This window comes from Ornithorhynchus anatinus, chromosome 6 (genome assembly GCF_004115215.2).
Source record: "Ornithorhynchus anatinus isolate Pmale09 chromosome 6, mOrnAna1.pri.v4, whole genome shotgun sequence".
Classification (NCBI taxonomy): domain Eukaryota; kingdom Metazoa; phylum Chordata; class Mammalia; order Monotremata; family Ornithorhynchidae; genus Ornithorhynchus; species Ornithorhynchus anatinus.
This window is the reverse complement of record NC_041733.1, coordinates 690,097-702,470: the sequence shown is the minus strand read 5'-3', so window position 1 is coordinate 702,470 and position 12,374 is coordinate 690,097. Positions and strand designations below refer to the sequence as shown.

The window sequence follows — 12,374 nt, the reverse complement described above, 5'->3', positions numbered from 1 at the left end:
GTCGGCCAGTGAGAATTCGTCTGTCCTCCGAGTGCGGCTGTTGTCGGCCCTTTGCCCCCCCCCCCCGGGTGAATCTGGGGGCAAAGAGAAGCAGCGAGGCCTAGCGGATTGAGCCCGGGCCTGGGAATCGGAAGGACCTGAGATCTAATCCCAACTCTGCCACTAGTCTGCTGGGTAACCTTGGGCAAGTCACTTCACTTCTCTGTGCCTCAGTTCATCTGCAAAACGGGGATTGAGACCGTGAGCTCCGTATGGTACGAGAAGCAGCCTGGCTCAGTGGAAAGAGCACGGGCTTGGGAGTCGGAGGTCGTGGGTTCTAATCCCAGCTCCCCCACCTGTCTGCTGTGTGACCTTGGGCAACTCACTTAACATCTCTGCACCTCAGTTACCTCATCTGTCAAAATGGGGATTAAAAAAATGTGAGCCCCACGTGGGACAACCTGATTCCCCTGTATCTCCCCCAGCGCTTAGAACGGTGCTCTGCACGTAGGAAGCGCTTAACAAATACCATAATTATTATTACCGTCCAATCCCACAGACTCCATTCCAGTGCTCAGAGTGGTGACTGCCACATAGTAAGAACTTAACAAAGACGATTATTTTTATAATTATCATCTATGAGAGGGAAGCTCCTACAGGATCAGGTAATCAGGTTGTCCCACGTGGGGCTCACAGTCTTCATCCCCATTTTACAGATGAGGTAACTGAGGCCCAGAGAAGTTCAGTAACTTGCCCCAAGTCGCACAGCTGACCAGATCTCCTACAGGAGAGTTGATTTTTGTTCCTGTAAGCGACTAGAGTAGCGGCTCTCAGTCGTGCCAGCCAGGGTCTGAGCCATACAGGGCTGTGCCCCTCAGCCCTGGACGAAGACGGGGACAGTGAGGAGTGGGATTAGGGGTCACCCCACGGCCTAGCTTTGCCGCTCTGGGGCTTCTGGCCCTCGGAGGTGGCCGGCTTCCAGTGGAGTTGGCTCAATGTCAGGAACTTTACAGAAGTGTGGTGGGGATGAGGGTTGGGTGGATACGCAATGCTTAAGGGGTACAGATCTGAGAGCCCAGTGGCACGGAGAGATGATGGAAAATGAGGGCATAGTTAGGGAAAGTGTCCAGGAGGAGATGTGATTTTAGTTGACCTTTGTAGGAGAAGGGAGTTCCAGGCCCGAGGGAGGACGTGGGCAAGGGGGCAGTGACGAAACATGACATTCACATAGGAGCAACTAGTTTGGTCTCAGAAGAGCAGAGTGTACAGATTGGTTGTAGATGATTAATGAGGTAAGGTAGGATGGGGAGAGCTCGATTGGTGCCCTAAAACCAACTGTGAGGAACTTCATTCAGTCGTATTTATCGAGCACTTAACTGGGTGCATTCTGTGTGATGCTGAGGTGGACGGACAACCACTCGAGGTTCTTGAGGAGTTGGGAGACTGAGTGGGGTTTTTTTGCTCATTTTGGGGGGGCGGTTTTGTTGTTTTGTTTTAGAGGAGAATGATCTGGGCAGCAGAGTGGAGTGTGGACTAGAGGAGAGGGAGACAAGAGGTCAGTGAGGAGGCCGATGCAGCAGTCAGGATGGGAAATAAGTGCTTGGATCAGCGAAGTAACGGTTTGGATGAAGAGGAAAGGGCAGTTTCCAGAGATGGTGTTTCCCCTTCAGAGCCGGAGCCAGCAGGGGCGTTTTGCAGTCAGACGGTCTCTGGGCCCCGCCAGCGGCCCGTCCCTCCCCTCCGCCCCCGCCAGTCTGCCCAGAGGTGGAAGCGACTGTGTCTCGGCGTGCCACGCCGCCCCCCGAGAGGTGCCTGGTGATGCCTAGCGCAGACGGTGCTCCTGCTGCTTCCCGCCCCCGCCTGGCTGGCTTGGTAGACCGCACCCATAGATTGTTGTTGTTGTTGTTGTTGTTGTTGTTGTTCGCTTAGCTTTTGCTTCTTGCCTCTGCTTTACGCCTGGTTTCTGGAAGAAGGTGGAAAAACAGCCCTTTTCCCTTACCGAGTCCGTCTGAGGGTCGCAGTCGGTGATGGCTCGCCCAGTGGGTGAAGATGACGTGCTCTCTTTCTGCCGTCGGGGCCTCAGAGGTGTCCGGCTCTGGTACCACGGGCTGCGCCCGTCCTCCCCCTGCCAAACCTCTCGCCGTCCAGGCCGCCGGGCACGTGTTCGTGTGGTCGGCCGGCCGGGTGGCCGGGGCCGAGCCGGAGCGTGTGAGTGGCCGAGTGCCGGCCGACTCCCTTCTCCTCTTCCCGTTCTCGTTGCACACCAGCCACGTTCAGGGGAGACGGCTGCCTCGGCGTACCTCCCTACGAGCAAAGGTCCCCCGGTTCTGGCCCCGCGCTGCCTCCCAGCTGGCGGGGCTGCCACCCTGGGCCTTGCCAGGGCTGGTGACAGCTTCGGTGACCCAGGTGATTGCCGGGCTGAGGCTCTACTCCCTGGTGGGCGGCCCTGGATGGGGGCTACGTGTCTTCTCCTCCACACCCTCAGCCAGATGCGGCCTGTGGAACCCCCGCTCCCTCAGGGGGAAGCTTCCCTTCGACCTTGTCCTCTTCCTGACCCAGTTACTCCTCCTCCTCACCATCGCTGAAACCTGGCTCTCCCCACGCGATACGGTCTCCCCTGCTGCTCTCTCCGGAGGGGCCCCGACCTTCACCCACTCCTCCAGACTCGCTGGGAAAGGAGGAGGTGATGGCTTCCTTCTCGCTCCACGGGGCCGCTTTCGCTCCGTACCTCCTCCCCCATCCCTTTCTTTTCCTTCAGGGACCGTGTCAGTTGGCCCTACCACCCATTCCAAATTCTAGCAACGGTCTTCTACCACCTCCCAGGCCCTACCTCCAATTATTTTGATTCCTTCTTCAAACACAACTCCTCACTCCCCTCTGTTCCTGACCCCTTTCCCCTGGTTCCCCCGTGGGACAAGATACTCAGAATGTGAATTTAAAAGCTCCTCTTCCGGCTTTTCCCCTGCCAGGTTTGTCCGTGAGAGACCCGGTCAATGCCTGGCCCCGTTGGACATGATGGCTGACCAGCCCCCTCCCCTGGAGGCCACCCCCATGCTGAGCGAAGTGCCTCTTCTCTCCGCCATGGTCAACGGAGACAGCATCCAGCAGGTGAGGGCACCAGGCGGACTCTGGCTGGCCGAGCTCGTTCCCTTCCGCTGGGGCCGAAGGGAAAAGGGGATCCCAGCTCCGCCCCCGGTCTGCTGTGCGACTTGGGGCGAGTTGCTTAACTTCTCTTTGCCTCAGTGACCTCATCTGTAAAATGGGGGTGAAGACTGTGAGCCCCACGTGGGACGACCTGATACCTCGTATCTTCTCCAGCGCTTAGAACAGCGCTTGGCACGTAGCCCTTAAATGCCGTCATTATCATTATTATTACGCGCGGGGGCCGTGGGAGTTAAGGTGTGCGACCCCTCACCCTAAGACTGAACCGGTGGCCCAGAGAGACCCCTCCCATCCCCACCTTATAGCCCTGGACTCCCCCAGACCAGGCAGTTGCTTCTCCAGAGACCAACCAACTCTCCTCCCCTGTCTCTCCGCAGGTGATACTGGTGCAAGTGAACCCGGGAGAGACCTTCACCATCCGAACCGAAGATGGGCACATCCAGTGTATTCAAGGTAATGTCAAAGAGAATTGATTGTGTTTTTGTTGAGTAGTGTGTGTGTGTGCGTGGGTAGAGAAACTCCAGAAGGCCGGGGAGCCTCATGGCAGCAGGCTTCCATGCTGGGTCTCCGGCCCAGTCCGCGGAAAGGAAACGTGTCCCAAGGGGCGGGGAAGTATCTTCCCTTCCCAGGCGCCTGCTGCCTCTTGCTCCCAAAGAGGGACCGTGTCCACCCTGGGGAGTAACTCGCAGGCACGACACGATCAAGAAGCAGTGCAGCTTGGTGGAGAGAGCATGGGACTGGGAGTCAGGGGACCTGGGATCTTGCTTTGTGACCATGGGCGAGTCACTTCACTTCTCTGAGCCTCAGTTTCCTCATCTGTAAAATGGAGATTCATCCTTTTCTCCCTGGTACTTAAACTGTGAGCCCCATGTGAGACAGGGACTGTGTCCAACCAGATTAACTTCTGTCTACACCAGAGCTTAAAACGGGGTTTGACACATAGTCGTGTAGACTGTGAGCCCATTGTTGGGCAGGGATTGTCTCTATCTGTTGCCGAATTGTACATTCCAAGCGCTTAGTACAGTGCTCTGCATAGAGTAAGTGCTCAATAAATACGATTGAATGAATGAGCGTAGTAAGCATTTAATAAATACCATTAAAACAATTCAGTAATTTTCTTCATTCTCCCTACTTTTCGCCCTAGATTTCCCCACCCTATAAAAATACAGTCGTGTTAGTTGGTGGTTGTTTACTGAACTCTTGCTAGCTCTGATGAGATGTGTGTTAATAATAACATCAGTAATAATGCTACTTATATTAATACTGCTTATGTTTCTTTAGGACCAGCCCACGTTCCTATGATGTCACCAAACGGTTCTATGCCTCCAATTTTTGTTCCTCCCGGTTATGTATCTCAGGTAGGTCCATGGGTGAGGCCAAGTTGTTGTGTGTCGAGGTGGCACGCAGACAGGGGAGCCTAGGGGTCTGAGTGTGAGGCTGCTGTGGATGCCCCCTTCCGCCCCCCCCCCCCCCCCAAAGGGTCTAGGCTCCAAACTGTTCCCCTGGTCCAGAGAACTTGGGACACTGCCGGCCATCCCCAGACCGCAACACCTGGCCCAGCGGCAACGCAGTGACCCAGTCTTCCCTTTGGGCCAGCAAGTGGCCAGAGAGTCTGTCCTGTCCTGCCCTCAGAGCCTCTCTCCTACCTCTACCGTGGGCATCAGAGTCCCTCTGGAGGCAACGGAGGTGGGGGTGGGTGAGGGGCTCTTGTCAACTGGGCCACCCCTGCCTGCTGCCAACACCAGGCCACTTGTGTTGCCTCCTTCCAATCCCTCCTTCTCCTTCCCTTCTCCCCTGCCTCTCTGCTCCTTCCCTCTTATTCTCCCTTCTCCCCTCCCTACATCCCCCTCCCGCTTCCCCTCCTCCTCCTCTCTCCTTCTCCAGCTCTGCCCTTGTCACGGCCGTGGCGTTGGCCTGCACTGTCACCCTGGGTCATTTAGTGGTGTTCGTTGAACACCTGAGGTGTGCAGAGCGTCATGCACAGAGCACAGTAAAGTAGGCACAACCCCTGCTCTTGAAGAATGTATAATGTTCTGTGCAAAGATTTGAACTAAGCATTTGGGAGTAATGGAGTGAGCAGATATGATCTCCATCCTCAATGAGCTTATAGTATATTTACTGAAAGTCACTGCGTGCAGAGTGCTGTACTGAGCACTTGGGAGAGTACAGTGGAGTAAGTAGGCGCGATCCCTACCCCGAGCTGAGACTCAGGCCTTACAGCGGTGCTGTCGTCTCCTCACCCCAGCCCCACCCGGCCCCGCTCCTAGGGCTCTGCACCGGACAAGACGTTGGCAGAGGACCACACGGCCTAGAGGTCACAGGGATGAGATTAATCAGGGAAGGCGTCCAGGAGGAGAGAGACTGTAGGAAACTTTGAAGGGTGAGGTTCTTGGGGTTCGGCCGATGTGGGGAGAGAGGGAGTTCCAGGCCAGGGGCACAGCACGAGTGAGGGGACGGAGGCGGGGGAATCGAGGGTGAGGCCCCATGAGAAGGTGAGCTGGGGCGAAGTGTTAGCTGGGGAGCGCTGGTGCAGAGAGCAGACCTGTAGGTTGGGGAGCACGCTGGTGACAAGTGAAATCCAGAAGCGGCGGTCCAAGCACCGAGGACCATGGGCTGCCCACGGTCGGCCTTCCCCAAATCACATTTGATTGATTCCCTGCTAGACTGGAAGGTCCCTGAGAGCAGAGTTCAGGTATATGAAACCTCTCCTATGCTCCCAAACGTTCAGGACAGTGCTCTGTCCCAGAAGGCACTCAATCAGTCGTCTCCCTAACGCAGAGTAATGGGGAAGGTTGCGGCCGAGAGGCGAAGCCCAGGGTAGATGTGCTGAGGGTCGATGTCTTCAAGAAGAGGAAACAGACCCCCCTCCCATCCCTATTAAGATCAGTTTGAAAACAAGCTGGCAGGGCGGCCAGAGAAGATGAGAAGAGCAGGAAGGGGAAGAGCCGAGTTGGTGTAAGTTGTCAGGACATTTGGAGACTTGCGGGAGAATTTATCTGTTGGGGACGGGGTGTGGGTAGAAGAGCCGGGCGGGGACAGGGCGGTGGCCTGGTGCCCTCTGGTGCCGTGATCAGAGAGAGGTTGCCAGCAGCCCGTTACCACCCAGAGATGAGGCAGGCAGCTGCCCACGGGCCCATCTCGAGCCGGGCCTGGAGAAATTCCTCGGCTCATTCATTCATTCAGCGGTATTTATTCGCCACACCTTCTCTCCCGAGTCTCTCTCCAGGACTGGTCTTGGCCCATCTCACTTTGAGGTGAACCGGAGGGCACGGACATCCCAGGGATCCGGGCCGTTTTCGCCATCGTCCCCCAGCAGACGCATTTCTTCCTTCTCCTCCTTCCCCTCCTCCTCTTCTTTGACTTTCTCCGAGGTCATCCCACTGGGTCTTCTACTCCAGAACGGGGCGATCTGCCCTAGGGCCCAGCAGTCACTTCCGTATCCACAGCCCCAGTGTTGCTCAACAGGAAATGCTAAGTTTTCGGTTTGGTTTCTCAGACGGCCAGATGCAACCCTCGGGGAGCGGGGAGGGTCTCAGAGGAACTTTTGGAACCGGGCGAGCATTCCTTCTTGAAGTGGCGTTCCCCCTGGAGCGACGAGAGATCCCGGGAGAGGTTGGGGCTGGGATTCCCCCTCACGGGCAGGGGCTTCGAATCGGACCTCTGCTGGGGATCGCCGACTGACCCGCTCGCTTGTGGCCAGGGGTCCAGGTTCCGGGAGGGCTGAATGTCCTAAGCTGTTTTCACTCCGAGACATTTGAAGAGATCTAAGGGAGGAGCTTTGGTCCTTTCCCCTGGGGCTCCCGGGCCGGGGAAACAATCACGGCCAACTTGGGAGCCAGATGTCTGCATTGGTCTGGCAGCACTGCTCTCGTTCTGGAATATGCCGTGTCCTCCCCTCTGCTGACGTCCCTGCCCCGGTCCGCTCCGTTCCACTCTTTCCCAGTTCCCAGTTTGCACGGCTTTTGCCTTTTGCTCTGAACCAGTAGCTCCTCTGGCTCCCGGGCTCCCTCTGCGGTTCAGAGTTCAGGGCTCTCTTGGGCTGCCGACGTGCCCGCACTGGGCCTGGGGGGGGTGGTTTCCTGTCTGTCGAGCCTGACCACGATCTTGGGCGTAAACCCCGAGCGGGCACGGAAAAGGAAGGACGGCGGGCCCACTCTAAGTGGTGTCTGTTTCTTTTTCCGACACAGGTGGTGGAAGAAAACGGAGTCCGGAAAGTGGTCGTCTTGCCCCATTCGGCTGACTTCCACCCTTCGCTGCACCCCCCACCGCCTCCTCCCCCTCCGCCCCCGCACGTGCCGCACTACATGCACCCCCACCCCGCCCTGCTTCCTCACCCGCCTCACCCTGTGTACCCCCCGGTTCCAGGAGCGGGAGAGCTCCCGCCCCAGTTTCTCCACCAGCACCCGCCGCCCCCGCCGCCGCCCCCATCCCATGTTTACCAAGAGCAAGGTAAAGGGGCGCTGAACTTCCCCGGAGGGAGGGGTGGCGTGAGAGCCCTGGGGCAGAAGGGAAAGCAAGGGGTCAGCCGGTGGGCATTCCCAGGGTGGCTGGAGGTCGAGACCTTTTGGGGTGGGCCAGACGGTCCAGTCCGTCCTAGCCCCTCCGCCGACCTGGCCCAGAGCCCCCCCGGGCTGGCCAGATCTGCGGCTGCCGGAGAGCAGGCGGGCTGGTCCGCCCGAAAGGCCCGTTGGACACGCCCACCGCCCTCGGACCTTCAGGTCCCAGTCTCGCTGCCCGATCGGGAGACCTTTCCGGGATTCACCGACACTCCTCTCCATGGGAATCTTCCAGCCGCTGGGGGAGACGGACCGCCGCCTTTGCAAAGTGTGGATGTTGAAACCAGAGTGGAACTTGGGTTCCCAAACGCTTCGGCTCCGATCGTGATCTGTGGGATCGGTTGGCCGTTCGCGGCTCACCCGCTCTCGCGTTGGTTTGTTGTAGAGTCCCGGGGCCACGGAAGGACAAACTTTATTCAGAGAGACGAAAGAACTGTTAAGATGCAAGAGCATCTGAAGAAAAGACTGAAAGAACGGCAGGCCGGCGGGCCCAGCGGAAGCCAAGTGAACAGCCCGCCATCCTCCCCGCACAAGGGCCCCGGCCCCTGCGCGGCGAACGCTCAGAACGGCTGCGGGAAGGACCCGCCCACCGCGGGGGTGCCAGCCAAGCACAAGCCGGCGGCCAGGACGAGGGGCGGCCCACCCGCGGAGGTGGGCGTCGCAGGTGAGGCTTCGGGCTTTGCGGGCAGGTGGGGCCGCGGGGGTCTCCCGTCCGTCGGAGGTAGAGACCGAACCTGAGCCTGGACCGTGGCACGGTAGTCAGCCAGCCCGGGAAGACCGGCTCTAGATCTGAGCCTCCGCGGCGCCGCCGCCCCGCCCGCGTCTACCACTTGCCATCGGGAGCCTCTCTCTCTCTTCCGGTGCCCCGTGCCCACCCCCTTTTCATTCATTCATTCGATAGTATTTATTGAGCGCTTACTGTGTGCAGAGCGCTGTACTAAGCACTTGGAATGAACAAGTCGGCAACAGATAGAGACGGTCCCTGCCGTTTGACGGGCTTACGGTCTAACCCCCTTGAGCTTAGGCTGTGACAGGAGACCCTCACGATAGACAGCACCAGACTTTTCCTGGTGGGTGAGGGCAGAGGGGAGCCTTCGGATCGGGCGGTAGGTGGAGGTGACTCATCTCAGGAGATTTGCCCGGTCCTTCCCCCCATTCAAAGCCATCGCCGATTGAGCCTGCCGAACCTTTTACGGAGACACAGACCCGCTCTTTCTCGAGCGCTCTCCCTGGGTTCCCCGGCCAGCTTGAGGTGTAGACCCTTGCGTTTCTCCCCCAACGGGCTCAGCATGTTTATTGTTGACATCTGAGTCTCTGCTCACACCTGCCGAGGCTCTGTGGTTCGATCAGTGACGTGGCACTGTCCAGCGTGACCTGTTGCCCGCCGCCGTTCTGGACGGCCTGAGGTGCGTCTCTCATTATCCCACTGGCAAAGGTGCAACTTCCACCTCCTCTCCTCAGGAAACCAGTCTGCTGGAGCGCTCTTCCATCTGGCTGAGGCGCCTGCTCCCATCTGTGTCCCTTCAGTCTTAAGAAGTGATTCTGCTTTGCTCTGGGGGATCGCGTCTGTCCGGCTCTGTATTTCTAACCGTTGATATCCCGCCCGCCCCTTCGGTCGTTGCCCTGCTTCTTTGTCTCTTCCCGTTCCATCCTGCGTTTTGTGTCCCCTCTCCTCTTATTTTTCCCTCCCTTACCTGTCCTCCCCTCTCCTTCCCGCTCCTTCACCAGCTCTTTTGGCCACGGGGCAGGGGATCGTTCGAGGAAGCGGGAGGCGGGGTGGGCCGTGCGGTCGGCGGGCGGGGAAACGTCGGTCATCAGGGTGGACGCAGTAGCCGGGTTTGGGGCGTGGAGGGATGAGGACAGGTGCCATCGGGGGGAGCTGAAAGAGCGGCCGAGACCCCCCCCCCGCCGCCGCCGCCACCCGACTCTGCACCGGACACCAATGCCGAGAAGTCATTTGCAGCGGTCCCAGACTCATCCGTGTAATGCAGAGCACCTGGGGACATGTTGCCAGACTCCTGTCATTTCTCACCTGAAACCGCACCCAAGATGTAGCCGTTCTCTCGGCGTGGATGCTCCCTCACAGCCACTCATCCCCGACGTCTCTGCCCCACCGTCCATTCTCGATATAATGATGTTATTTGTTAAGGGGTTACTAGGTGCCAGGCACTTTGGATGGAGGGCGTGGGGGCTTCCCCTCCAACAGAGGACCGGTATCAGTGCCGAGGCCTCGGGAGAAGCCCTGTGTAGAGAAGTGGATTGTAGCCCAGGGTGGCTGTCACTGTGCCACCCTTGCTCTGGTTCCCTCCCCTTTGTGTTCCCGGTGGGGTCCAGGGTGCACTCTACTTAAAAACTCACCTCCTCCAAGAGGCCTTCCCAGACCGAGCTCCCCTTCTCCCTCTACTCCCTCTCCCGCCCCCCCTTCGCCTCTCCGTAGCTTAACCCTCTTCTCCCCAAATCTCCCTCCGCTCCTCCCCCTCTCCCTTCCCATCCCCTCGGCACCGTACTCGTCCGCTCGACCGTATATATTTTCATCACCCTATTTATTCTGTTAATGAAATGTCCATCGCCTCGATTCTGTTTAGTCGCCATCGTTTTTACGAGACGTCCTTCCCCTCGACTCTGTTTATCGCCATCGTTCTCGTCCGTCCGTCTCCCCCGATTAGACCGTAAGCCCGACCAACGGCTGGGACCGTCTCTATCTGTTGCCGACTTGTTCATTCCAAGCGCTCAGTGCGGTGCTCTGCACGTAGTAAGCGCTCAATAAATACTATTGAATGAACGAATGAATGAACAAGATGGGGGCGGGAGGGCGTAGAGGAACGGCACATGAAGATGTCGGACTTGTCGTGCCTACCGATGGCCCCCGTGTCGTCCCTGGGCTGCAGCACCGTGACCCGGCAGGCGGTGGCTGCAGTTCTCACTGCCCAAGTCCGCCAGCTTTTGGTCAGGATTCCCGGTGGGCTTGCCCACCTCTTGTAACTCCCTGGGCAGTTCCCCCGTCAGGATCAGAAACCTACCCCGGGAGTGAGATCTGTGACTGAAACACAGGTGCCCCAGTTTCCGGAGGCAGGCTTACTCCCAACAGGTCTGAGATTGGGTCCCCCGGGTCAGCTTACAGTCGAGCGGGCGGCCACGTGACCCCAGCCGGCTACGGTGCCGATCGGCTCCCTGCGGGTTCCGTCTCTGGCCGAGACCCTGGGTCCAGCTGGGATATCGGCTGTCAGACAAGGCTAGCGAGCGGGCCAGAGTCGCGGAGCGAGGGTGGACATCCCGTGACCTTCCGGAGTCGGTTTGTGTTGCCAGTATCCACGTAGAAGGGGGCCGTTGGCTGGGCCTTCGCCCACTCGGGAGTCGTAACGTCACGGGCTCCGGGGTGACCGTTTCGACAGCGAGGACGGCAAACGAATAAGTTTGCGTTTTGGCGGAGAATGAGTCCTTCCGTTCTCGGAACGGAGTAAACACTTCCTGACCGAATGCGTATTCTCCCTTGGCGATGGGATGGGACAGCTGCCTCGGCTCACCCCACCCGGCCCCGCCGGAGGCAGCTGTAAGGCGTACGTTCTGAGCTGAGGGTCAGTGAGATGAGAAGTTCAGTGCACCGTCCCAAGTCTGTGCCCGGGAAATCCTAATGCAGTCAGCACCGTCCCTCTGCCCCTCACCGGGGGCGCAGGCTAAGGTCGGGGGCGGAGAGCCGGGATCTTCTCCTCACTCACGGTTGGGAAATGGAGGCCCAGAGAGGTCGAGTGACCTGCCCGAGACCCCGTAGGCCGGGGACGGGCCTGAGGTTGGAACCCGGGCCTCAGGCCCTGCCCGTGCCGGCTTTCCGAAAGCCAGTGAAGAGCAGAGAGCATTCTTATGGGTCGAGCACCCGTGTGCAGACCACTGCAACCGAGTGCCTGGAAAGAGTACAGTACGACAGAGTCAGAAGACACGTTCCGTATCCAAAACGAGCTTATCTGTGTGGCTTCTTACGATGGGGCCGATTGGATCTGGGGTAGGTCGAGGGTTGGGAGGGGCCCCAGGGGCCGGGGCTGGGCGGCCGGTTTGGCGTTCGGCCGCGACGGGACCCGTGCGGCCCCCTCGTCAGGCTCGATCTACCCTCCCGGCGGCCGACACCGTAGCTCCGTCCTCAAGGCCGGCGGGACCCCCTGGACCGGGCCAAGCTCAGCCGCCTCGGTTTCCGGGGGAGGTTGGAGGCACAGAAGAAGTGATTCGGGGAAGCGGCTAGATGCTGGTGGGCAGACCAGCCGTGGGCGCTCCGGATGACCTCCGGTTTCTCCCAGGGTATCTTTCAGGCTGAACTGTTCCTGGAAGTCGCCCTCCCACTGGAGCTGACTCCACCCCCACGGGAGCCGGGCCCAGTATTGTGGCCTTGCGGCTGGGCAGAGCCGTCGGCCCCGATCCCCTATCGCTTCCTGTAACGTCTTCCCTTCTCAATCTTTCCTAGAGTTTGACGTAGACGTGCAAAAGTCGCCAGACCTCCTAAGCATCAGTAAACCTCTGGTAAGTAGCTCGGTGGTATTTAAAGCCCCCCGTCCTCCGGTTGCATGCTCTCTTCTTCCGCCCTGAAACCCGTCTGCCGGAAGAACTCGAATTTGGGATCGGATTTCGCTTTTAAAATGAGCTCTCGATTTTTGGCTCGCCTTCCCCATCCCCCCTCCCGCCTCTCCACCG

At 58.9% G+C, this 12,374-nt stretch overlaps 1 protein-coding gene across 1 annotated transcript in view; it reads left to right on the top strand.

Moving 5' to 3' along the window:
- Window positions 1–12,374, top strand: part of LOC100091680 (fibronectin type-III domain-containing protein 3A-like) — a 37,857-nt gene that overhangs the window by 7,381 nt on the left and 18,102 nt on the right. The window contains exons 2-7 of the mRNA XM_029067582.2: window positions 2,949–3,087; window positions 3,519–3,594; window positions 4,423–4,499; window positions 7,329–7,590; window positions 8,083–8,361; window positions 12,148–12,203. Of these exons, the coding sequence (XP_028923415.1) occupies window positions 2,992–3,087; window positions 3,519–3,594; window positions 4,423–4,499; window positions 7,329–7,590; window positions 8,083–8,361; window positions 12,148–12,203 (846 nt within the window). The 5' untranslated portion in view covers window positions 2,949–2,991. The remainder of the gene's footprint in view (window positions 1–2,948; window positions 3,088–3,518; window positions 3,595–4,422; window positions 4,500–7,328; window positions 7,591–8,082; window positions 8,362–12,147; window positions 12,204–12,374) is intronic.